Source organism: Ambystoma mexicanum, chromosome 1q, assembly GCF_040938575.1.
Source record: "Ambystoma mexicanum isolate Mex_15411 chromosome 1q, UKY_AmexF1_1, whole genome shotgun sequence".
Classification (NCBI taxonomy): Eukaryota; Metazoa; Chordata; class Amphibia; order Caudata; family Ambystomatidae; genus Ambystoma; species Ambystoma mexicanum.
In genome coordinates, this window is record NC_090922.1 from 981,186,860 (window position 1) to 981,209,885 (window position 23,026).

A 23,026-nucleotide genomic window follows, 5' to 3' on the forward strand; every position below is an offset into this window, starting at 1 on the left:
TGTGCTACGAAAAACAGCAGTTGCTATAATGGGGGGATTTACTGTACAGGTATGAGGGTTGTGTGTAATTGTAAAGAGGTGAGGAAGATTGCTTATTTGTGTTAGTGTGTGGTAGTAGTTTGTAATGCGATGAGTGTGAACGTCTTTGGGTGTAATTTCAGGAGTTCATGAGGCTAGGGTTATGCAAGAATAAATAAATTAAATTATGCTATAGAAGGTGTATGAGAGAAGGCTGTCCTGTTAGGAGATAATGGAATGGTGGTGTTTTGTACATGGAGGAATGTTGAGATGGGATTGGAAATAGTGTGAATGAGTAAGAGTATAATATAATACAGTTGAATGGAAAATAATGTTTTAGGTCAGTGGTATTATGAGTTAAAATATTGTTGTTGAGCCCACTCTTCTGTAACACTACTGTTTCTGGGTTCCCCCAGATGCCACATGTGCTTAAATATTCTATTAAAATGAGTCACTCTACAGTATGAAGACCACTACTTTAGGCAAATGCATTGTGCAGTTATGTTATTTGAATTAGAGAGGCATACATACTATAGTAATACACCTATTGTGTAGCATGCAAAGAGTTTTCATAGTTCGGTAGCTGTATTTGTAAAGCTTCTTTTTTTCTGTAATTGGATATTTATTGTGGTAGGGGCCGTTATTGGAAAAGGGAGTGAATAAAGGTTTTGTATGTGTGGAGTACTGAAGTCTGATAACTATGTTGTCAATAAATGGTGTGTTATAGGAGAGGTTTGAAAACACTAGTCCTTTATATGTAAGATAAAGTGTTGCATTTAGGATTGCCTCTTTTAAGTAGGAATGTATTGAAAGGGAAAAAAATGCATACATGCATTAGCACTTCCACCATGTCCCTGTGTTTTTGAAGTTATGAACGTGCACGTTCAAAATATTGTAGCAACTGTTTTAAATGGCACTTGTAGTGAGGTGTAACATTGTGCCACTATATGGAATGTGGTAGTACTGGGTTTAAAACACTGTACATGTGTATGTAAGGAAAGCTGATGCATTTTAGCAATCCCTATTTTGAGTTGTTTTTTAAATAAAAGCATACAGTGTATATGTACAGCAGAAGTACGGCAATGTTACTATTTCTGTAAAGGAAAGGAAATGCAGTTGCTAAACAGTGGTATCTTAATATTACATGGTAGTTGATCTGAGCAGATGGAGAACAGCGGGATGTTGTAGCAAAGGTTGGAAAACATGATATTTATATCTAAGGAAAAAATGCTCTTCTTTTAAAAATATATATATTTAGCAGCATTTTATTGAAAGTAAAAAAATGCTAGTAAGGAAAATGCACTTCCCAAAGATCTGTATAATACTGTTAAGTGGCACTTGGTGTGACGATGTGCACTATGTCGGCAATTCATGTAATTAACTGCCACTTGATGTGGTCAATGTTGCCAATGCATTTGATAGCATTGGTTAAAAAGAGCATATGCTTATTAATGAGATGCTATTACAGGGTAAGCGGGAGCAATCATGTATATATATATATATATATATATATATTTAAAATGGTGGTGAAGCAAATTACTTTTAAAAATAAAAGCATACCTGTACTATGTCTCCTTAGATGTAGATATTGTGGAATCTGCAGATAGAAATTTTGGATGGTTTCACAATAGTTCTTTATACAGGAGGCTGTGAATGAAAGGACACATTAGTTAAAAAAAAACTGAAGTATTGAACTGGGGTGACAGAATTACATGTAGAGTGATTGGTAGATGGATGTGTGACATTTTTAAAGTAGGCAATGAGGGAGTGTTACACAGATAAAAGAAGAAAGGGTGAACCCGCACTTGCCATCTGCAGACATGTGGAGACTGCAGACATCGGGGGATTAGCCAATCAGGTGTCATGGTTGTGGAAGAGGAGTTGAAGTGTACAGGAGCACATGCTAAGAAATATTTAATTGTTTGTGTGAATTGCTAGAAGCATGGTTATGAAGAGGCAAACTGTGAGGATGTTAAAAGATTTGTGGATTCACTGATTGAAGGTATCTGTGAAAATCTTGGAGTTGAAGGAGTGGCAGTGTTATGGTATGGAGTTTGTGGAATGAACTGGAAGGCATTATTACCCTTTTGTAAAAATATGGTGCATCGCAAACATCCAGATATAATTATATTAAATTGTGGAAAGTTGGACAGAATTTGACCAAATGAGGAACACATTAGGTATGAAGCGTTTACTCAGTTTCTGGGACAGGATTGAGGTAATTTCATTCAGGAGTTACACAAATATTTGACAGGGAAGAGGGTGCCCCTTGCTCCCAAAAAGTAGATATATCTCTATGGTGCTTTGCAGCAGAGAGAGTCTCAGAGGCTTTTCAGAAATGAAAAAGCAGCAATTTCATCCTAAAATGCTATTGCTAATAACATTTAACTTTCTAGATGGATTTAGATGACATTCACAAAACAACACATTTGCCAAAGGATTCCTCAAACTGCAAAGTCTGGGAGCAATACAGTATTAAATGTAAATGTTATAAAGAAAACAGAAAAACTGTTTTAATCCCATTCCTTTTCCCTTAAAGAAAAAGCTCTGTTTGAACCGCTGTAGTGTGAACACCGCTATGCAGATTTGAAGCAAAATAGAAGCAACTTGGGCAAAAAGAATACAATTAATTTCCTGGACTGGTTTGGGGTAAATCCATCCAGTAGTTGTTGAAATATTCAACAGAGAATGGGGTAGCCCCTGTATCCTTTTATGTCAGCCTTGCTACTTTGTAGAAGAGAAGCTGTGCTAGGCTAGCAACTTTTTTACTTTCTGGATGGAGATGGATGACATTTTCTAAAGAAAAACAATGTCAACATCCCCATCAAACTGGACATTTCTGGAACAATTTGTGAAAACATGAAACAGTTATTAAGAAAACTTAAAAACACAGTTTCCAGCCTACTCCCATTCATTTTCCACTAAAGAAAAAGTGCAGATTTCGACCAAATAAGAAATTATTTGCTCATGTAACTTGATGTAATTTTGTTGACTGGTTTGGGATAAATCCACCCACTAGTTTTAGAGGATTTTCAAAAACGTCCAGCGATATTATTTGGAGAAGATGCAAATTAATGACCTCAAAAAACTATTTGGATTAGGAAAAAGGATGCCTTCAAACGCTGGAATGAACTCCCCCACTTCCTTACAGAGTCTAATAATGTTCTTGACATAAAAAAAAACCTCAAAACTCTTCTGCTGATCTAATCACTCCTAGGGAAAAACTGATTGATTTGAATGACAGCACTTTATAGCCTGTCTATATGCGCTATATAAATACCAATAGCAATAATAGCAGGGTAGAGGTTGGAAGTGGGAAAGAAGAAACCAGGTGAAGTTGAAGATTTGGGGATGGATTGGCGAGTCATTTATGGGTAGAAAAATCTCATGAGATTACAGTGGCAATGCCACAAGACACGCCCAGAAGGCGAAGCAATGATTGATGGGGGTAATGGGAGAGGGCTAAGGAGGGAAAAAGCTACTGAGTGTGTGAGGGGACATGGCAAATAGAAGAGGGGTACATGTTGAGTGCCTGTGAGGACATGGAAGATTTTTTAATTCGGAGCAATTTTTCCCGTTATCGAGGAATCAGCGACAATCCACTCTACCACAGGAATTTCTGTTATTGGAAATTATTACTGTGAAATAATTGCAGGAATGAGGAGTTAGAAAAAAAGATTTAACATCTGCATTGCCTACTTCTATTGGGTAATTGTAATTGTTAATTTACAGAGCAGGTGAACTGCTTCATAGTGCTTCAAGGCGGGACGGAACAGGGGAATACAGAGTCACTCTTAGGCCCTGAAATATCTGAATGATCTTGCAAAAATGACTAGCAAACTTGGCCTGACAACCTTACTACAAGTGCAGGTGTAAGACAAAATGGAAGGAGCAAAGGGCGAGGAGAGGGAGAAGAACATACAGTCTGTAAGATTCCGTACTCGGCCTACAATGTTTCAAATGTTGCAAGTGTGTGACAGATGGCAATGCACTAAGAGGGGGGCAGGAGAAGGCCACACAGAAACAAAAAGAACTACCATACTAAGCCTGGCAGACCAGTCCCTGTACATTCTAGGTAACATAAGGGCCAGACATGGAATGAAGGGAGTTGGTGAGGGGAAGACGTGTGCCCAGTCCAAGGCCCTGGGCTATGTGCCGATAGGATACCATTCTCAAAGAATGAGTAAAGAAGTGCAGACGTGGTGGGTGGAGAGCAGAGGTCTGGGGGCAAGCGCAAGGACTGGCGGAGGAGCCTGAGATCTGTGTGGCTCTGGAGGTGCAGCAGGCAGCCAATCAGCAAACAGAGCTGAGTTAGGGAGAAGAGGGGAGGGCAGTAGGCAAGAATAGAGAGGAAGTTAACAAGGGAGAGAGAAGGAGGAAGAGAATCAGATGGACTTGAGTAGTTTCCGTAACTTAGGGTGATCAGGCTCAAGACAGAGTTAGGCAGGGAAGCGGTTCCAGAGGGAAGCGCCTGCAGACGAAAGAGATCTACCCCCAAATTTCTTTTTTGAAAATCATCTCACCTGGAGAGAGTTGGAGGCAGATGAGTGGAGGGCTCAAGAAAGAGAGTATTTAGGGAGAGAATGTTGTCGATACTGCGGCCCCTGGCCCCAGAAAGCCTTCTGGACAATGCAGAGGGTCTTGAACTTGATGAACTTGATCCTTGCAGTCATGGGTAGACAATGGAGGGATTTCAGTGCTGGAGAGATGCGGTCCCTGGGCTTGAGACCAAGGATAATTCTTGCAGTTCTGTTCTGGATGAGTGTTGCAATAGTCCAGTCTAGAAAGAACCAGGGCTCTGAAGATGGTGAGCCTCGGGGGAGGTGAGAAAAGGTTGAATACTTCTGAGGAGGTGCAGCCGGTAGTGAAATTTTTTAAAGATGTCCGAGATGTGAGAGGAGAAGGAGAGAGTGGAATTGAAGATGACCCCTAGAGGTTTTGCCTCACTAGTGGTTGAGGGCACAGGGACCAAGGGAGGATGGCCATACAGTGGGAAAGCACGGGCAGGCATCCCAATGAGGACGATCTCTGTCTTCCTGGCATTGAGGTATTGAGGCAGAGATTGTTCACAGCACACAAGGGGCCTCATTACGACTCAGGCGGTAAGGGTTTTACGGCGGCGTAAACAGCGCCGACCCTTACCGCCTGATTCCGAGGTCCCTTAGCGCCATGGAGGTTTTAACACCTGCTTTTAGCAGGTGTTAAAATCCATGGCGCTAAGGGACCTTGATGTTAATTACGCCACCGTAATTTACGGTGGTGTAATTAACGCCTTCCCCACTCCCATTATGCCCTATGGGGCAAAATGGGAATGGGGAATGGGGAAGGGAAAATGGGAAAATGGGGATTTACCGCCCCGCCAAGGTTGGAATGGGGCGGTAAATCCGCCAACCACCATGGCGTAAACGTAGTTTACGCCATGGTGGTAAAGTCACGGCCCAGGCGGTAATTTACCGCCTGGGTCGTAATGAGGCCCAAGGACTGAAGTGGGACAAAACAGTCAGGGATGAGTGAGGAGAAGGCAGGCAAGAGTAGCCTGAAAGAGAGATGTGTGTCATCCACATAACACTGAAAGTTGAAGTTGAAGGCAGAGATCATGAAGGCCTGATGGGCCATGTAGACGTTGAAGAGCCAGAGGGATAGTCTAGCTCCATGGGGGACACCACAAGTAGAGAGAGTGATAGCTGAGAGAGAGAAAAGATCCCAGTTACACCTGAGAAGGACAGACAGAGAGAAAGGAGGCGGCCATGCCAGGGCCTGATATGTGATCCCCAGGGTTTCATGGAGACAAGATATCAGATTGTTGTGCTTTACTGTTTCAAAAGCAGAGGAGAGGTCAAGAAGAATGAGGACAGAGGGAGAGTTAGAGCAAGATTTGAGAGCAGGTTTTCATGGGCGTTCAGAAGAGCAGTTTCCGTGCTTCTGGATGCTCTAAAGCCAGACTGATGGTCCTGGAGACATCAAATATATTCTGTGTGGAGGGTAAGCTGAGAGATTACCAACTTCTCAAGGAGTTGTTTCAGGAAGGGAGTGATGGAGATTGGTCGGTAGTTTGCTGAATGGAGGGGTTGGCGGAAGGTTTTTTGAGCAGAGGGTGCACAAGAGAGTGCTTGAGAGAAATGGGGAAAACTGTGGTGGTGAAGGAGAGGTTGCAGAAGTCTGCCAGAACTGGAGTGAGAGTGTCAATGTTGTCCTTGATCGTTTTGGAAAGGTAGGGGGCCACCTGTTTGGAAGAGGCTTTCATAAACAGACTTGTCTAGAGACCTCCTCAGGTGTGACTGGGGAGAGGAGAGAGGAGGGGGAGGGCAGCTGAGGGGAGCACAAGCAATGTTGTGAGAATGGGTGCAGAGGCAAGAGTGCTCAGAATGTCCTGTGTTTGACAGTGAAGTGGGCAGCCAGGGCCAAGCAAAGGACCTGGGTGGGTGCAGTAGAGAAAGGTGCTGCATTAGGGTTTGCTATTTCTTTGCAGACTTTGTAAAGTTTGGCCGTGTTGTTAGATGCCACTGAGCTGCAGGCTTGAATATGGACTCTCTTTTTGGATCTTATTAGGAGTCGGTATTGCCTTTGAAGAGGGCTGCAGGCAAGTATGTCAGAGAGTAGATCTCAGGATCTCCATTTCCATTCTGCTGCTCTGCACCTGCGTTTAAGGGCAACCAAGTCAGAGTCGTACAAAGAGATGCATTTTTTGACAGGATTCGGTCGGACCCTCATGACATCGGCAAGAATTTAAAGAGTGTTGGAGATGGAAAGGCGAACGTTAGTGAAGGCACTGCCAGGGTGGGAGTCAGCCGCAGTAGTCGAAGGAGGAGAGTAGGTGGATGCAAGCGCAGCCACAGACACTCTTTTCATGGGTTGGAAGACCTTGAGGGCTGGCAGTGGTGCATGGTGTGTCAGTGCTAAAGAAGAAGAGAGCTTCAGGTGTGAAGAGAGAAGCGCATGATCGGTCCAGGAGAGTGAAGTAGTGAGAGTGATAGAGAGAGGGATATCTGTAGAGATGAGAGCATCCAAGGTATGGCTAGCAGTGTGTGTAGGACCAGAGGGTAGAATGGGGAGAGAAAGAGAGTAGCGGAAATGTCCTGAAGAGTTGGGAGAGTCAAGGTGTATGCTAAAATCCCCCAGCAGGCAAAGTTGGGAATTGGAAGAAAGGAGAGCAGAGGCCAGGTCCGCCCATTATAAGAGGAAGAGGGTCAACTGCCCTGGCTGTCGATAGAGGGTGGCCAGAGTAAGAGAGGTGACAGGAGATAGAGAGAGCCTTCAGACCAAGCATTGAAAGGAGGAGTAGGCCTGGATGAGAATAACGGAAACAGGGATCCACTCAGGAAAGATGAGGACTACTCCACCTCCTGGCCTGTTGGGCCTGGGTTTCCGAAAGGATCATGTAGCCTTCAGAAGTTTGTCAAAACTTGTGACAGAGCTGTCCTTAAACCATGTCTCAGTGAGGGCAAAAACATCAAGATCCATGAGTTCAAGGTGGTGGCAGATGTCAGAGGAGTATTTGGCAGCAGAGCAAGTGTTAAGTGTGTAAACATGGAGCCGGTTGCCATTTTTGAGAGACTTACGGTGGGGGTTACAGGGAACCGAAGTCCCCCAGTAAGCCCAGTAGTTCCTTCAGTGGGAATAGTACAGGCAAGGGAGACAGACAATTGGTAGGCGGTGAGGGAGCTGTGGTGCGAGAGACCATGTGGTCAGGAGGAGGCAAGGGAGCCAGGGAGGTCGTGGAAGCAGATGACAAGGGAGCCCGTGAGGTGAAAGATGGAAAGTTGATAAGCCGAGGAAGGAGCCTATCAAAGAGTAGGAAGTTGGATTGCAGCCCTTGTACCACAATGGTACCATTCCAATAGACATTTATGATGACCCCGGAGGTGGAGGAGAGGGCAAGAAGTACCTCCCAACAGGTGCCAACATTTATGTGTGAGGAAGAGTAAGGAGAGAGCAAAGCAACCATTTGCATAGCCCATAGGTTGGGTGAAGGGACTACAAAGAGGATATCGATGAGAGTCTCTCTGGTTGAAGCACTGACGTAGGTATCAGCGACAGGCAGGCCTGGATTGGAGCCCAGTGTATCCTTCTTGAGTTTCTTCCTGCCAAACTGAGTGAGAGGTGAAGGATAGGAGATAGAGAAGTAGTTTGAGAAGATAGGAGAGGTAGAACGTGCCATAGAGATGGTACAGAGTGTGTTGTGGTCAACTTAACCAGGCAGAGCAGCTGAGGTATGTAGGTGGAGGGGGGGAGTAGGCAGATAGCCCACAGGGTAGGGGGCAATGGGTGTTTGGTAACAAATGAATCGTGTGACATGGCCAGTGGCCGAGAAGAAATATATTGGTGCAACATCTGCCAAAGGCCATTGCTAGTTAGACCTCAAGAACCTATGCAACATGTTTGACTATGTCCACTGGCTATGGCTGAAGACCATGGTTAGTGGACCCAAAAGAAAACTGTTGATATAACATTTACAGTGGCCACAGCAGAAGACCATGGCTTGTGGACCCTGAGGAAACTAAGGTATAGCAAAACCATTGAAAATCAGTAAAAATCATTTGTTAAGAGTGAGTTCAGGTGATCCGATTTAACACAACAAAATCCCTGAAATTCAGCATTCGCATTTCAATCAAGCCCACCTCAGAGAAGAAGATGCATCACAGAAACCAAACAGTCATAGGGGGTGATCGCTAGGAGAGGGACAAGGAATGAAATAAAGCAATTGAGAGGAGGTGTGGAACCATGGAAAGAGGGTATCAGTTAATATTATCCCCATAAATAATGTCGCCATGCATATAGTCGCCAGGAAATGGCAGTGGGGACATTATTTATGGGACAATATATGGGGTAAATGCGAGCAGGGTTACGGGGGTTTCCCCCACTCCCTTTAAAAAAATACAGGAGTTCTGGGTGTGTCCCCTTCATGTTTCATATGGTAATATCACCGCAAAACAATGGTGCCGTTCTTTTATGGTGACATTTCTGCAGGGATATTATCACATGGAACCGGAAAGAGGAGGCGGGGACTTGGTAAGTGCCTGTGAGGACAGGGAAAGATTATGGATTATCAAGCATTATCAGGGGAATATCTAGAGAATGCTGTGAGGATTGGGTAATTCAATGCAGCTGTGTAGCAGATGTGCAGTTCATTGCCATTATCGGGGGAATCTCGGGGGAATATCACAGGAAAGGGAAGAGAGTGAAAACAAGTAATTTTGCTCCTGCTATGAATACATCTCCTGGGCAGGGGCTAATGGGTCTATGTGCAGAAGGTCATGTCTAGTGGGCCTCAAAGACGCCTATAGTGCAAATTTACAGAGGGTATGGCCAACGACTGTGGCAACTGGCCAGAGCCAAAGGCCAGGGCTAGAGGGCCCCAAAGAAATCTTTTGGTGCAGCACGTAAAGTTGGCTGTGGACACTTGCCATGACTAATGGGCCATGAAGAAACCTATTGGTGCAACTTGTACAGAGTCCACAGTTGAAGACCATGGCTAGTGGGACTGAACAACTCACATCATTCCCCGTACTCCTGTCTTATACCCTCACTTGCCCCTCTTCACCCACACACATGCATCTTACACACTTCCTACGTCACACCTCAATCAACCCCACTTCAGCCACTAATAACCACACCACAAAGAAATCAGCAACAACAAAATCACAATAAATTGTACGTTTTTCATTCCAACAACCACACTATCGGGTGAGGAGATCCCAAGCCACTGAGGGCCTCTACCACAAATACTTTTTCATTCTCATGCCCACCCTATATACTAGAAGGAGAGATCCCAGACTTTCTTCCATTATACAGTGCTGCCTTCTCTCCTATTTCCTAGGGAAAGGATCCTGTTACTCCACAAACCATAATATAAACACCTCATTAAAAATATATACAACACCATATGGTTTTCTACTTCATCAATCCAATCTCTCCTTGCCACACATATATACCCATTCGCCATCACACCTCCTAACACTCATACTCCCCTCTCATGCCTCACTTATTTTTCTCCAAAAGAGGGTTCACTTACATCTGCGTGTTTACCCAAAGTCCTCCATCACGGAGCCCTGTCTACGGCATGCGCAATCCGGGGACAGTGCCCCGCTCCAAGAACAGACAGAAATTCTAATAACACAGCTCCTGTAAACCTCTGAAAGGTTGTGCACAAGGGGGACTGGTGGCTGCAGGTGGGCACGGCCCTTATATGCGGCTAGCAATACTCCGTCTTTGCGGTGGTCACCGGGGTCACCAGAAATGTAGGGCAACGCCCAGCGATCAGACCAAGAAAATGCAACCCACCAGGGAAAAAGCTTGGTATAGCCCTTTCAAGAAAGACAAGAGCTTTATTTTGTATACAAAAGAATAAGGTGACAGGGTATTACAAACCCACTGCCAAAGTGCCCTCTGACATCTTACGCACAAAATTAAGGTTATAAACATAAAAATCCTCACTCCTGATGCACTCAGTATACAATGTTAATCTCTCATCAGCATTGGCTGCCTCCTATATACATGCTAATGATTGCATTTAGCCCATCCTCCAACTGGTTACGTAGTTTTCTTTCTCATCTTCAGCACATGTGGGTAACATCCATATCCATCACAGAATACGAAAAAACAATTGGTTAACATCAACTAGCACCATCCTATCCTTCAATCCTAACCACGTGGTCAATTTCGGGGTCAGTCTGGTCCTTGCGAAAAAAGCAGCCCTTTTCCATCCCAGACAAGCTGGTGCCCCCATCATGCCCTCCCCACTGTATGGGCATCATTCTTAGCTCTCCTTGACTCAAAACGTAAATCATGTTATTCTCGGCTTTCCCCTTTACCAGTTCTCCTCCCCAAGAGTGAACCTAGCATCCCACTAATCAATCCAGCTCACTTAGGAATTAGAGTCCATTTCTCTACACATCTGGTAGTTTAAATAGAGTGATCATCATTCTGGCGGGTGCTATTGTCTTAAATCTTGGTTTGTGTTTTGGCATCCCAAAACCTCTGCCTTCGCTCCCAGGAATATGACCTTGGTACTAGGCTTCAGCTCTGCAGCCCTTCACTTCTTTGGCTGCACACATTCCCACCAAATGGTTTCAAAGGCCTAACTGATGTGGGGGCCTATGCTTGTTCTTTGCCTCACCTGGGTATCAGGATACACTGGTGAAGCGAGGGATAATGCCTCATTGTTCTGTGGTTCTTGCAAAAACATGGCCTCCTGGCATTGAGGTCTACTCGTAAACGCGGTATTAGTTTGTGCTATAACTAATATGTATATGGACATACTATTTCCTGCATAGTTTGATTGCATGACTACTGATTAGTTACCCCTATGTGTTTTCCCACTCCCGCCAATTGTCTCCATCAATAACACTCCCTCGCCCTACACCGTCCCATGCTCATCTACATACTTTAATACATTTTTCACAATCTAAATCGTTTAGGAGGGGCGGTGGTCTGACGTGCATCCCAACAACACCCCTACTTCTAAGAAGTCATTTCCTACTGATGAAAGAACATAAAGAAATAGAGCCATTTCCTGGTGCTTGGAACAAATATGATTTGAGTGGCTGCTTAGCAACAGAATGTTACCAATTGTTTAAGAAAACGATACTCAAGTAATATGTTATTGCATATTTTAGGTAAGTGCATTATATGTGTGTCTAATTTGTAAGAATGTTCTAGGGACTTTTGTGTACTGTAATTGTACGTTAATGCAGGATAGTCTTAAATATGAGAATGCCTAAATGACTAACCCAGTGTTCCAATATATTTGCAGACATCAATGAATGCATTAGAGGAGACATCATTGCTTGTGGCGAACATGCAACATGTGAGAATACGATTGGAGGCTATAATTGCTCCTGCCAGGAAGGGTATCAACCCAACACGGGAAAATCACATTTTAAGCCAGACGATGGTACTCATTGCCAGAGTAAGTAATATTGCAGATCATTGTAAAGCTGTTTTTTTTTTCATGAAACCAATGTTCGTTTTTTTCTCTTCTATCTTCTTCAAATCAAATAACAGAAACAAGTTGATCCATTTATTATTTTCGATCATGAAATTGTAGAGTGTATTGAACTCATGGCCAGCATAGAACATTTTATTCTGTGTGGGTTGCATCATATGGCATCAGCAGTCACTAGTGAAAAGGAAATAATAAATACATACTTGTTACAAATGCATATCTATTATCATAGACAACTTGCAAAATAAGTAACTCATAGTGCAACTCTGCAATTCTACAGTGGGTTCTAATTCACCATCGGTCTTCTTATACCTTTGAACAGAACCTCCAAATGCAAAATGCCATTTAGATGCCGTCTGTTTATCTGAAAATGTGAACAACACGCTCACTAAAGTAAGTACCAATGATATTTCCCACTCTGTGAGTGAAAAGGCAATTTTTTTAAAAAAAAAATTAATCTTGTTATGCCAAGTTATTCTGACTTTAAGAGAGATGAAAATAACTCACATTTTAATAAAACTAGGGAGACAAAAACTGTGCGATAGGCATATCCGGCACAATAAATGGGTGTTCAAATGAAGGAGATGTTTTCATATGTTATGAATGCTGAAGACTGATGGTCAATCTTATAATAAAGAAAACTCATCAGTGAGCTGTTATTCATCGACCCCTAATGCTAGAGCAAGTACACGATCAATAAGGATGTTTGCCATGCTAAGGTTTTCAATGTTGTCCTTCTCGTTCAAATTTCCTACTCTGTTTCTTATGCCTGAAATATATACGCCTGACCACACAATTACTGATTGAAACTTGATTGTAAAAAAATACGTCTATGGATAAAGATGGATTTGTCAGTGGCATATCTATCAAATACACCACTTGAAATGCACAGAAGTTAAACTAGTGCTTTATGGCTTTAAAATGTTGGTATTGGTTCCAGGCACATGAGTTAAGTGTGACGCAGTTTTCACAGGGGTCAAGTCCTAAAAATTAAAGTGGGGGCATTCATCAACACATGCAATGGGGTGTGACATCACCAGGAAATTAACATATGAAGGTAAAATATGCACATTTCATAAAATTGTCTTTGCATAACCACCCAAATTTCACAGAACGAATGGCAGTTGCCTTTCACAAAATCAACACACACACAAAACCAAGAGAGGATATATTCTTCTAATAGTGTTTTTGAAAATGTGAAAACGCGTGCACATTTTAAACTCCAAAACCAATACAAATGTTTTCCCTGGAGTTTGCAGTACTGAAATGGGACATTTCACCTTTAGTTGTTTGTTGTTTTTCATCAGATTTTATAGTGCAGTGTCCGGCCTGCAAACCTGATGACATAACTTCAAAGAGGACATTCAATGTTTCTCATTTTAGCTGGTGGTCCGGTCCACCCTCTGAATAAAGGGGGTGGATTCCGTCACCCCAGGTGTACCCTCTACTTGAGCCAAGAGCCATTAGTGGCTTGAAAATGTAAACAAATCTTAGATTGGCTGAGGTATTCAGAAAAGTATTTGCTTGCATCTTCCAAATGTAGGGCTTTGTCTAATTTGTTCCCTATATGCAAAAACAAATCTAGAACTGCTGCTCAATGTCTTAGCATTCTAGGTGAGTTATGAGTATGCATCGATCACCCATGGCTCCCAAATCACATCAGAAAGGAGAGGTGAGAGCCATGAGCCTGAGGACTGCTGCAAATGAAACATGACAAATGTTAATAACTTGGCGGTTTCATCAAAAAAGTATAATTATTATAAGTCTTATTATTTTTATTATTATTATTATATTATAATAATAATCATAATAATAATAATTATAATAATAATAATAATAATAATAGTAATAGTAGTAATTAGTATTATTTTTATTATTATTATTATTATTATTATTATTATTATTATTATTATTATTATGATTTTACATGTAGGTGAGCAAGGAACACCCAAAAGATATTCTCCTCTAAAGGCAAAACCTAAACTGAACATAATTGACATGTCTCAGAGTTAATTCTCCGGTTTATCCCTGCAAATCCTTTACTAACGAAACCTCAATCTAATGCATGGGAAAGCATAAACATTCTTTAGTCAGGGTGTCAGTATCACTACCTGTTTTCTCGCACACATATTCATAGTACACTGGCTTATGTCTACACTAAGCACATGTCTGTTTTTCCGAAGGTGCTTAAAACCTATTCTCTGCATATTGGGCTCCCTTGGTCACCATGACATGCCCCCTCCTCATGGTTTGTTTTCAGGCAAAATGATCCAGGTGCAAACCAAGCTCACAAATGATCTCCTTCCTTTTCAGACAACTTAAAGCCAATATTCTTGGTCCTGTGTCACTCCCTGGCGTCACGCACAGTCTCTTACTACACAATTATTTCCATGATTGAGGTCTTTGTTGGTCAGTGGCTTGTCCCGGATGGCTACTTGCTAGATTGCATCACCAAGATCTCTCTGGTATTCTTACTGCTGTGCTAGATTTATCTTGACCAGTATATGTAGCTCCTTGAAGAGTTGAGGGAGTGTGTTTAGGTGCCTGATGGGTTTTTGTTTCTCAACTGTGTTTTAGGATGAGGAAAATACAATTTCCCAGTCGTGTCTCCTCCTAAAAGAACTGATCCTCACTCACGCCAAATGGCATCCAGACACTGACATACAAACATAGAAAATAGCATGCAGGTGGGCAGATGCTTTACATGAACAGTATCATTTTTAAGGACTCCTGAAAGCCAAGTGGTTCTTTTCCTCTCTAAGTACTTGGGGCAATTCGTTCCATGCATATGCCACCAAGACTGTAAACAAACGTCCATCTCCACGCACTCTCTTGATCTGATCTACTTTCAAGGGATTGGCGGTGGTGGATCGAAGGTCTCTCATGGGCTTGCATGTGGACACCTTTTCCTTACGATAGCTGGGTGCAAAGCCGTAGATGCACTTATGACATAGAGTCAATAGTTTGAACGAGCTCCTGGCTGATATAGGAAGCCAATGCAATTCGTTCCTGGTAAAGGTGGTAGGTTAATTTTGCTTCATGCCGTAGATAATACAGACGGCCGCATTCTGGATTTTCTTGCATAAAGATGTCTTCTTTGCCGGCACCGCCCAATAGGGCAATTGCAATAATCCACACATTGAAGAATAACGGCCCTAACCAAAAATTCCCCCAGTACAATCTCGATCTTCTGTCTTCCAGAAAAGACTTCACCCAGTTTATCGCCTCCTCAGCAAGCCCTCCTGTGTTGCACAGCCATTTCAGTATGATCCCATGATCTAGTAGATCAAAGGCTGCTGACAGATCCAGTAATATCAGCAGCCCTCATCTACTTTTCTCCACTATAAACAACATATGGGTCTGGAGGTCAACCAGGGCACTCTCTTTGCCGTGAAAGCAACAAAGCCCTGTATACACCTCTGCTAATGGTTTGGACTAGACCTTGCCTCTAGAGCTGCCTGTCCTCCAACCTCCTTAAGGTTCTGCCCCATGTTTCTTCCAACACCCAATCATCGCAGAAAACAAACAGGCTGGTGGTCTGTCACTCCCACTCTGACACTCTCCCAAATGCTTCCAAGAGACTCTCCACTGTTTCCATCTCTCACTGGATGTGTCTTTACCTCTACTTCAACTGCCTCTCCTTCCTCCTTCTAACCCCTCTTCCTTCCTCTGTTCTGTTGGAACCTTGATGCCCCCCTAGTAACAACCTTTTTATCCTTCAATTCCTTCTGCAGCATCAACTTCTCTTGCACCGCCTCCTGCTCCTTTAACACATCTTGCACCCCATCTTATCCTACAACTCTAATCAGCCTAAACTCCCATCTACATCTGCAACTCCAACTCCCCCTGCACCAACAATTCCCCCTCCACCCTCAATGCGTCTGCTCCCGCATGTGCTGCTCTGCTACTCCAAATTCCCACATTTCTCACGCTGCTGTTGTTATCTTTTTGAGTAGCACTTCCTCTCTTTCCCCCTAGGCTGGGTTTGTTGAAAGGACATTACAGCTGATTTGGATAAAATACACTGTTGAGGGTTGGTTGGTTTGCCCCAGCTTCATCTCCAGCCAGGTGCCCGAGTCACCCCCACGCACACTTTATAGGCAACCATGGGACATATGGTACATTGTCACACCACATATATATATAGGTCCATAATATCTGCTAAAGATAGTCGCAGAGATAATGGGCCTCATTACGAGTCCGGCGGTAACCGAGGCAGTAAAACCACCTGGTTACCGCCGGACTCGTATTACCATTCTGCCTCTGTGATTCCCGGAATTACCTGGGCATTACAACCCCGGTGTCCTGGGAATTCCAGAGGCGGAATGGTGTAAATCCCCATTCCCATTGAGTCCTATGGGACTCAATGGGAATGGGGATCATGGAAACACCGGCACCATCTCGTGATGGGGCCGGTGTTTCCTCATCCACCTGCAGGCGGGCTGACGCCACCTCCCGCCTGCAGGACTCGGGATTGGGCAGTCCGGAATTAACAGTGGCGGCGGGTTTACCGCCACTGTTATTTCCGGACCGCCTGACCTGTAATGAGGCTAAATATCTTTACTTTTCAGTCTTTACCTGCTGCCAATTGTCCAAGAACAACCATCATTAATTAATAATATCAATCACTGCCTACAACTGATTGACAAATGAAACCAAAGGTGTCTTTTTCAGAAAAACACTGCCATGACTACTTTTGTTGTACCCTCACCATAAACCAATATACCATGGGATGCTGTCCAGCTGGCTCTTACCGAAGCTCCTATCAAATTTTCCATAAAGGAGCATCATGATCTAAAGTTCTCACCAGCATAGCACTTCATCCATAAAGACGATACCTTTAACATCTATGGTGCACACTATCTACACATGCAGGGCATGACCATGGGCACTTGAATGGCACCCTGCTATGCCAACAACTTCTTGGACAAAATGGAGCATCTTATACTTTCCAATCCTCCAATAAACCAGTTTTTTAGATTAGAATGGTTGGTGACATTATAGTTTGAATTGCAGGGAGGAACACATTTGAAGAGATTCCAACTTTCATCAACAGTATTCATCCCAGCATCAAATCCACCAGTAGAAACACATTGGAATGTTCCTACCTGCTCTTTCTGAATGTGGTACTCTGCATTCATGAAAAGAAGATAGTAACAGATCTGCACACTAAACCAGCAGTTGCATATCTCTATTTAAACTGGACATCCTGCCACCCACACCATAGGCAAGTCAGTATAATCCACAGGCGTGTTCTGAGAATAAGATGTATCTGTAGTAATCAAGATATTGCAAAATAATTTTTGAACTACCAAGAGAAACACTTATTTGGAACACTAATATCAAAGACAAATGTGACAGGATAACATTGGTAGTGGATTACCGCCCAGAAGCACCCAAATTCAAAAAGATCATTCACGAAACCTTTCCACATATTGGTAAACTCAAAGATATTGCAAAAGGCTTTCCCAAAAGCTTCGTCATTGCTTATTGCAGAATTTTGAATTATTTTCAACTAAGGACAGCATTAAAACAAATGGTCACAACCCCGGTAGTGTTCTGCTGTGATTCAAAAAGATGTATCAAATGTGAAGATCCTTTGCACACCTCCATGCAACAAGTCTATAGTATTAAAGATCATCTTACATACAGATCATCCAACGTTGTTCATGTGGTTCAGTGCCAATGGGAGACCTGCAACAAATGTCTAGGACAAACCACCAATGGCCTCGCACTTATTTTAGAAATCACTAATCAGCAGTCATTATACAGAGAGTAGACCAGCCTGTAGGAAATCATTCCAACCGTTCTGACTACTGGTTGTCACACATGATGATTTTCCCTGTGGATCATGTCTCTTAGAAAATCCCAGGCTGCATTAATTCTACATTACAAATGGAACCTTGGGTAATTATACTTTTTGTAAAATGCGGCACTGTGATGAGTCCATTGTGCATCCCCTGAGAAGTGCATCTTAGACTATCTGTAGAAGATAGAAGCTCATTAAAGGGTAAAATATACTATATATATTTTACAGGGCCTGCAATAGCACCCCTTAAGTTATGGTTAAGTTGCTCAACTCATAGGAAGCCCCCCCCCGGACGAATCCTCACAAAACCTTGCATAGAAGGTATATGGCCCTGTTTGATTGATTCTCTGAAGTTTGGTGAGGTTTCATGAAGGCGGAGGCCCAGTTAGGGGGGCTTTCCCATAGACGCAATGGAGAAATGGAAAAAAATTGCCTCACGTCTACAGCCAAACTGCTGGACGGATTTTCACCAAATCTGTGACAGGAGCAATGACTTGATCTCCAACACATTCTTTTGCAAATTTGGTGTATATCTGTCCATTAGTTCTTTTTGAAACAACCAAAAAGTAGGTAAAATATAATTAGTGATATCTGGGTTCGGTACGCAGATATCACTTCCCTGTTGCGTCTGTGGATGGGCCTCCGATTGGCCCAGAGGGCGACGTGACATCCACAGACATCCGACATGATTACTGATTGGATGGTGAAAAGCGTGAGGTGTGTCATATTTAAGGAAACGCCCACCATGTTGAATCCGTGGACAGCCGTCATTGTCCGCGGACTTGTCAAACTAATGAAACAATCTCTGTAGAGGTGCGGGGTGATGGGGATGGGATGGCATATGTTCTTAAATAGCCCACAAAATTGGTGGCTTTTCAACTCTGATGTCTGCGAACAGTTTGCATGTCCACGGCAGACCTACGATGTTTGCCAACATCTCAGTTTGCATCTATGCTTATTTCTTCCTTACAGGGTTGGTGAAAAGTAGTTTTTGTATGGCTTATAACCTTGGCACCACTCAATGAAAATGCATGAAATTCTGGAATATCATTCTAGACCTGACTCTGAATGGTTCTAGAAAGTGTGGTGCTGTTTTGTCAAGAGGTAACAAATTAGTGGGGCTTCCAAAGATATTTTAAAGTCTTATAGATGTGGTGCCATTTGACAAATCAGCAAAAACGTTTTGCAAAAAGATTTTATACCCAGATTTGAATGTTTTTGCAAAGTTTGGTGCTAATTTGTCAAGAGGGGCTAAAATTAGTGGGGGTCTCAACATTTTTAGAATGCTTATAACATTGTTGCCGTTTGACGAATGTGGACAAATGTTTTCAGAAAGATAATAGACCCAATCTTGAATGTCTTGTGCAATGTCTGAATGGATTTTATCAAGTGGGGGCTACGTTATGTAACTATTGTACATAGATTTTGACACTTTTGAACAAATAAAACATGGCCAGGTTTGCAGAAAACTTGTGAAAGTAGCATTCCCAAGGACCTGAAAGCATGGTTTTGCAAATGTGCTTGTGTTTTATTTTTGAAAAGAGTGATAATGTAGGTACAAAAAATAGGGACTGAGGTAAAGCCTGTGGCCATGGGCAGAGGCCAGATTGTCGGGGTCATGGCCATGACCACAAGGGACCAGCAATGAAGTGAAAGGGGGCATGGTCACCAGGGACCGTGATATGTGGTAAAGGTTTTTTAAATTGAATGGAAAAACAAAATCTGCTCGTGGGTACAGGTTGAAGTGCTGAATGGGATTGCAGGAAATATGCACGAGGAGGGTCAGCAAGAAGTTGAAACCATGGTTTTGCAAATATATCCTGTGTTTCATTTTTTTGCAAAGTGCCAATTGTAAGTACACAGCACAGTGATATAACATTGGTGTCTGGGCAATAAGCCAGGCCGTCAGCAAGGAGAAATTTGTATTTGCTTATTGGTGCATGTGGTATGGACAAAGCGCTAGGTTTGAATGGGAAAAAATACTCTCCTTATGTTTACTGCCTGAAGTGGTGGACTAGATTTCAACAAACTTGCATGAGGAGCATTAGCAAGGACCTGAAAGCATGTTTTTGGAAATATGCCTTTTGTTTTATTTTTTGAAAGTGCAAGAATGTAAGTAGAAACACTCTGATTTGCATACTGGGGAATGTGGCATGGCTGAAGCCTATGGCAAGCCATGAGCACTGGCCATTGGTTACATTATTAGGGTGTAATGGACACTTACCTAGGATGCAGGGTAGGTTCATTGAATAATAAGGGTGGTTTTGTTTGGCTGGGGTCATTGTGGAGCCTTATGCCGTAGGCAATTGAACAATGATTTCCATCCCCATCATGTGCTGTTGATAATGACAGACATAAGTCTGTGTTGCAAAAACGTGTTTGTTAAAGGAGGTTTATAGATATTTCATATATATGAAAAGAGGAATTATCAATTACGTATATACAGTGATGTAACACATGAACCATTTTCACTTATAAAACGTTTTTAAATTGTCAAAATAAACAAAAAACTTTGTTAAAGGAATGTTACCATTTTAGATATCTTTCATGTCCCGGGTATTAGTGTTAGCAGTGCACGTTGGTGGCATGAGTTATGGTTGCTTAGCTTACCATAACTGGCACATTTCTGAGGTTTTTCAGTTTTACTTCTAACCATAATGTTCCTTTAGCCAAGTTTTTTCATTGTAATTCATAGGTTTTTATTAGTGCAACTTAACCATAACATCCCTTTAACAACGTTTTTTCAGTGTATATATATATTCGGTGAAAACAACTTTAGTTAAGGGACAGTTAAGGTGATTCATTTCAGTGCAACAAAAATCCCTTGAAGTCTGTGAAAAAACTTTAGTTGATGTTGATGTTGATGTTAAGGTGCCAATTTAATGCATCAAAACCCCTGAAGGTGTGAAGGTTCTGAAAGCTTTGCCACCTTTTCTATGAGGCCTGCATTGTGCAGCTCATAAGAACCCTGATGACATCTCAAATGACATCACTGATGATATCAAATATGACATCACTTATGGCATCAAGAGGCACATCACTAGTACATCAGATCACACGTGCAAGACAGAGAGATTCAACATTCACGTCTACTCATATTATTGATGTTGCCCTACACATCCCGGACAAAGAGGACATCTACTTACTTATCCTTCTTAACCTCTTTGCCATCTGCAATAGTGTTAAACATGAATCCCACCTCAGCACCCTCACAATGCAAATGGGCTTCAAAGGAACATGGTTGTTCATCCACTACGGCTTCAACAGAGACCAGCTCATACAGATGGGCCAAATAGATCCCAAGATGAGCCAGTACACTGTGGAGTTTGGCAAGGCGCTGTTATCTCCCCTTCCATCTTCAACTCCTACATCGAACGTCTGGAGGAACTCATCACCACAACCAACATTAGGACACAAAAGAAAACATATGATCTGAATATCGGTTGTATCAGCAACATATATTGACTCATATATTGACTCAATCACTGCCCTACCATCATTCAAAACAGTATTTGAAGCACCTTGGTGGAGTTCAATTTGAAAAAAGAGGAATTTATAACCCTAGAAACCCCAAGTCCAAAATTGTCTGACAGTCATCTAACTCTATCGCAAAAGGAATGGAGTGAACACTAATGCCCAGTAAGTTAGGGGTTATGCCAATAATGTCAAAAGACGTAAATACTCACAGTTGGTTGGCCCAATTTAAATAAAGAACTATTGGAGAAAAGACCTGATGTGACTTTTATACAAATATATATTAATACTTAAACCCAACTAGTGTGTTATTCATTTTTAGCATAACAACACACAACACACAATTTAACATTATACATGAAACATATTGGACTTTTATCTTGCAGTTGAGGAACCCTCAAGCCTGGACATGGCATTGGACACCTAATTGCTAAAGTTAAACAATAATGTATGCATGCAATATGCACCCTAAAAAACAGAAAGGGGATCCATGGAGTGGACACCAATACACCTTAAAAAAGATTCCGAGTTTGTGGTCCCTAAGTCATTCATTATTACACGGGTCAAAGACTTCAACATCTTTATCAGAGCTGGAATCTATGGGTGTGTAGATACTAGGAATTGTGAACCCAACATCAGCACATGTTGACACATTTCTCAGGGCCAGCTTCATGGATAAGTAATGAATCTGTCAAAAAATGAAACAAAAAGTCACTCAAGTGAATAGCTGAATGTGCATGAGTTACACCATATATTTGTTGATAAACTGATGCCAAGTCCTCTGTGAGGAAACCTTCACTATGTGCTAAAAAGTGAAGTCACCCCCCTACTCCATGTGTGGATAGCGAAATGAATTGACTAGAAAGTACCTCAAACTGTAAAATATCATGAGCGGTGGGGAAAAACGTGGCTAGTAAAATGGTGGTCAATATGAGACAAAGTTGTTAAGCATGCGACTGACTGCCCAGAGATCTATTAGGAGACATTAATTTCTGCAACGAGAAAAATGAAGGATCCGAAAGGACTCAAGATACTCACTGTGTCTTTTTGGCTGTCTCTGAAAAAGACTTCTCAGGAATCATTAAAGGAACAGTGCGCTCAAAAATATTTTTGTCCCGATAGATTGGGCAAGTCGTTATAAGCATACGTTTAATCGATTTTAAAAAAATTCCTATGCACGTTACCTTAGTTTTCCTCACTTTGAAATCAGGCAGCGGGGGGTGGCCATCTTGTGCTAATCTTATCCGTTGCTGCATCTCCCTAAGGTGAACTGCCCTAGTGGCACTAAATCATATCCCCAACTCCTGAAGCTGACATAACTATTCATAGCGATATTGTCCACCTATTTTCATGACGATAGTGTTTAGTGTAGCCAAACGCACCCAGTCATCATCTACATCTTTATGTTAGTTGACGCAGGACCCGGAATATCAACACACATATCCTCTCACAGCGCATCCCAAATCGGAACAGACAATGCTATTTTTAAAGGAAACACCAATACTGTGCAATTTATAATGTGCTTTTATTTCACATTAAACACTCCGAGAACATCCGCCAATTTCCCATTTTCAACCAAATGTTTAATTAAGTTCTGTTCTAACATCAATTCTTTATCATGAGGCACATGGTGTTCCTTTAGGTAGAAGAGGCGCATTGGACGCTCCTTGAATTGCAAGGCTTCTGAATCAGCTTCTTGCTAGACCACCGTAAACAATGTCAGGTTGCTTCTAGTTGCTGGTACTGCCAAAGGGCATATCGGTCCCGGGCGATCGTCCCAC

The 23,026-nt window shown here is 42.4% G+C and overlaps 1 protein-coding gene across 1 annotated transcript in view; it reads left to right on the top strand.

Annotated features, from left to right (window-relative positions):
- The window catches only part of ADGRL4 (adhesion G protein-coupled receptor L4), a 605,086-nt gene that overhangs the window by 320,211 nt on the left and 261,849 nt on the right, over positions 1-23,026 (top strand). Inside the window, exons 4-5 of the mRNA XM_069641635.1 lie at positions 11,771-11,926; positions 12,285-12,355. Of these exons, the coding sequence (XP_069497736.1) occupies positions 11,771-11,926; positions 12,285-12,355 (227 nt within the window). The remainder of the gene's footprint in view (positions 1-11,770; positions 11,927-12,284; positions 12,356-23,026) is intronic.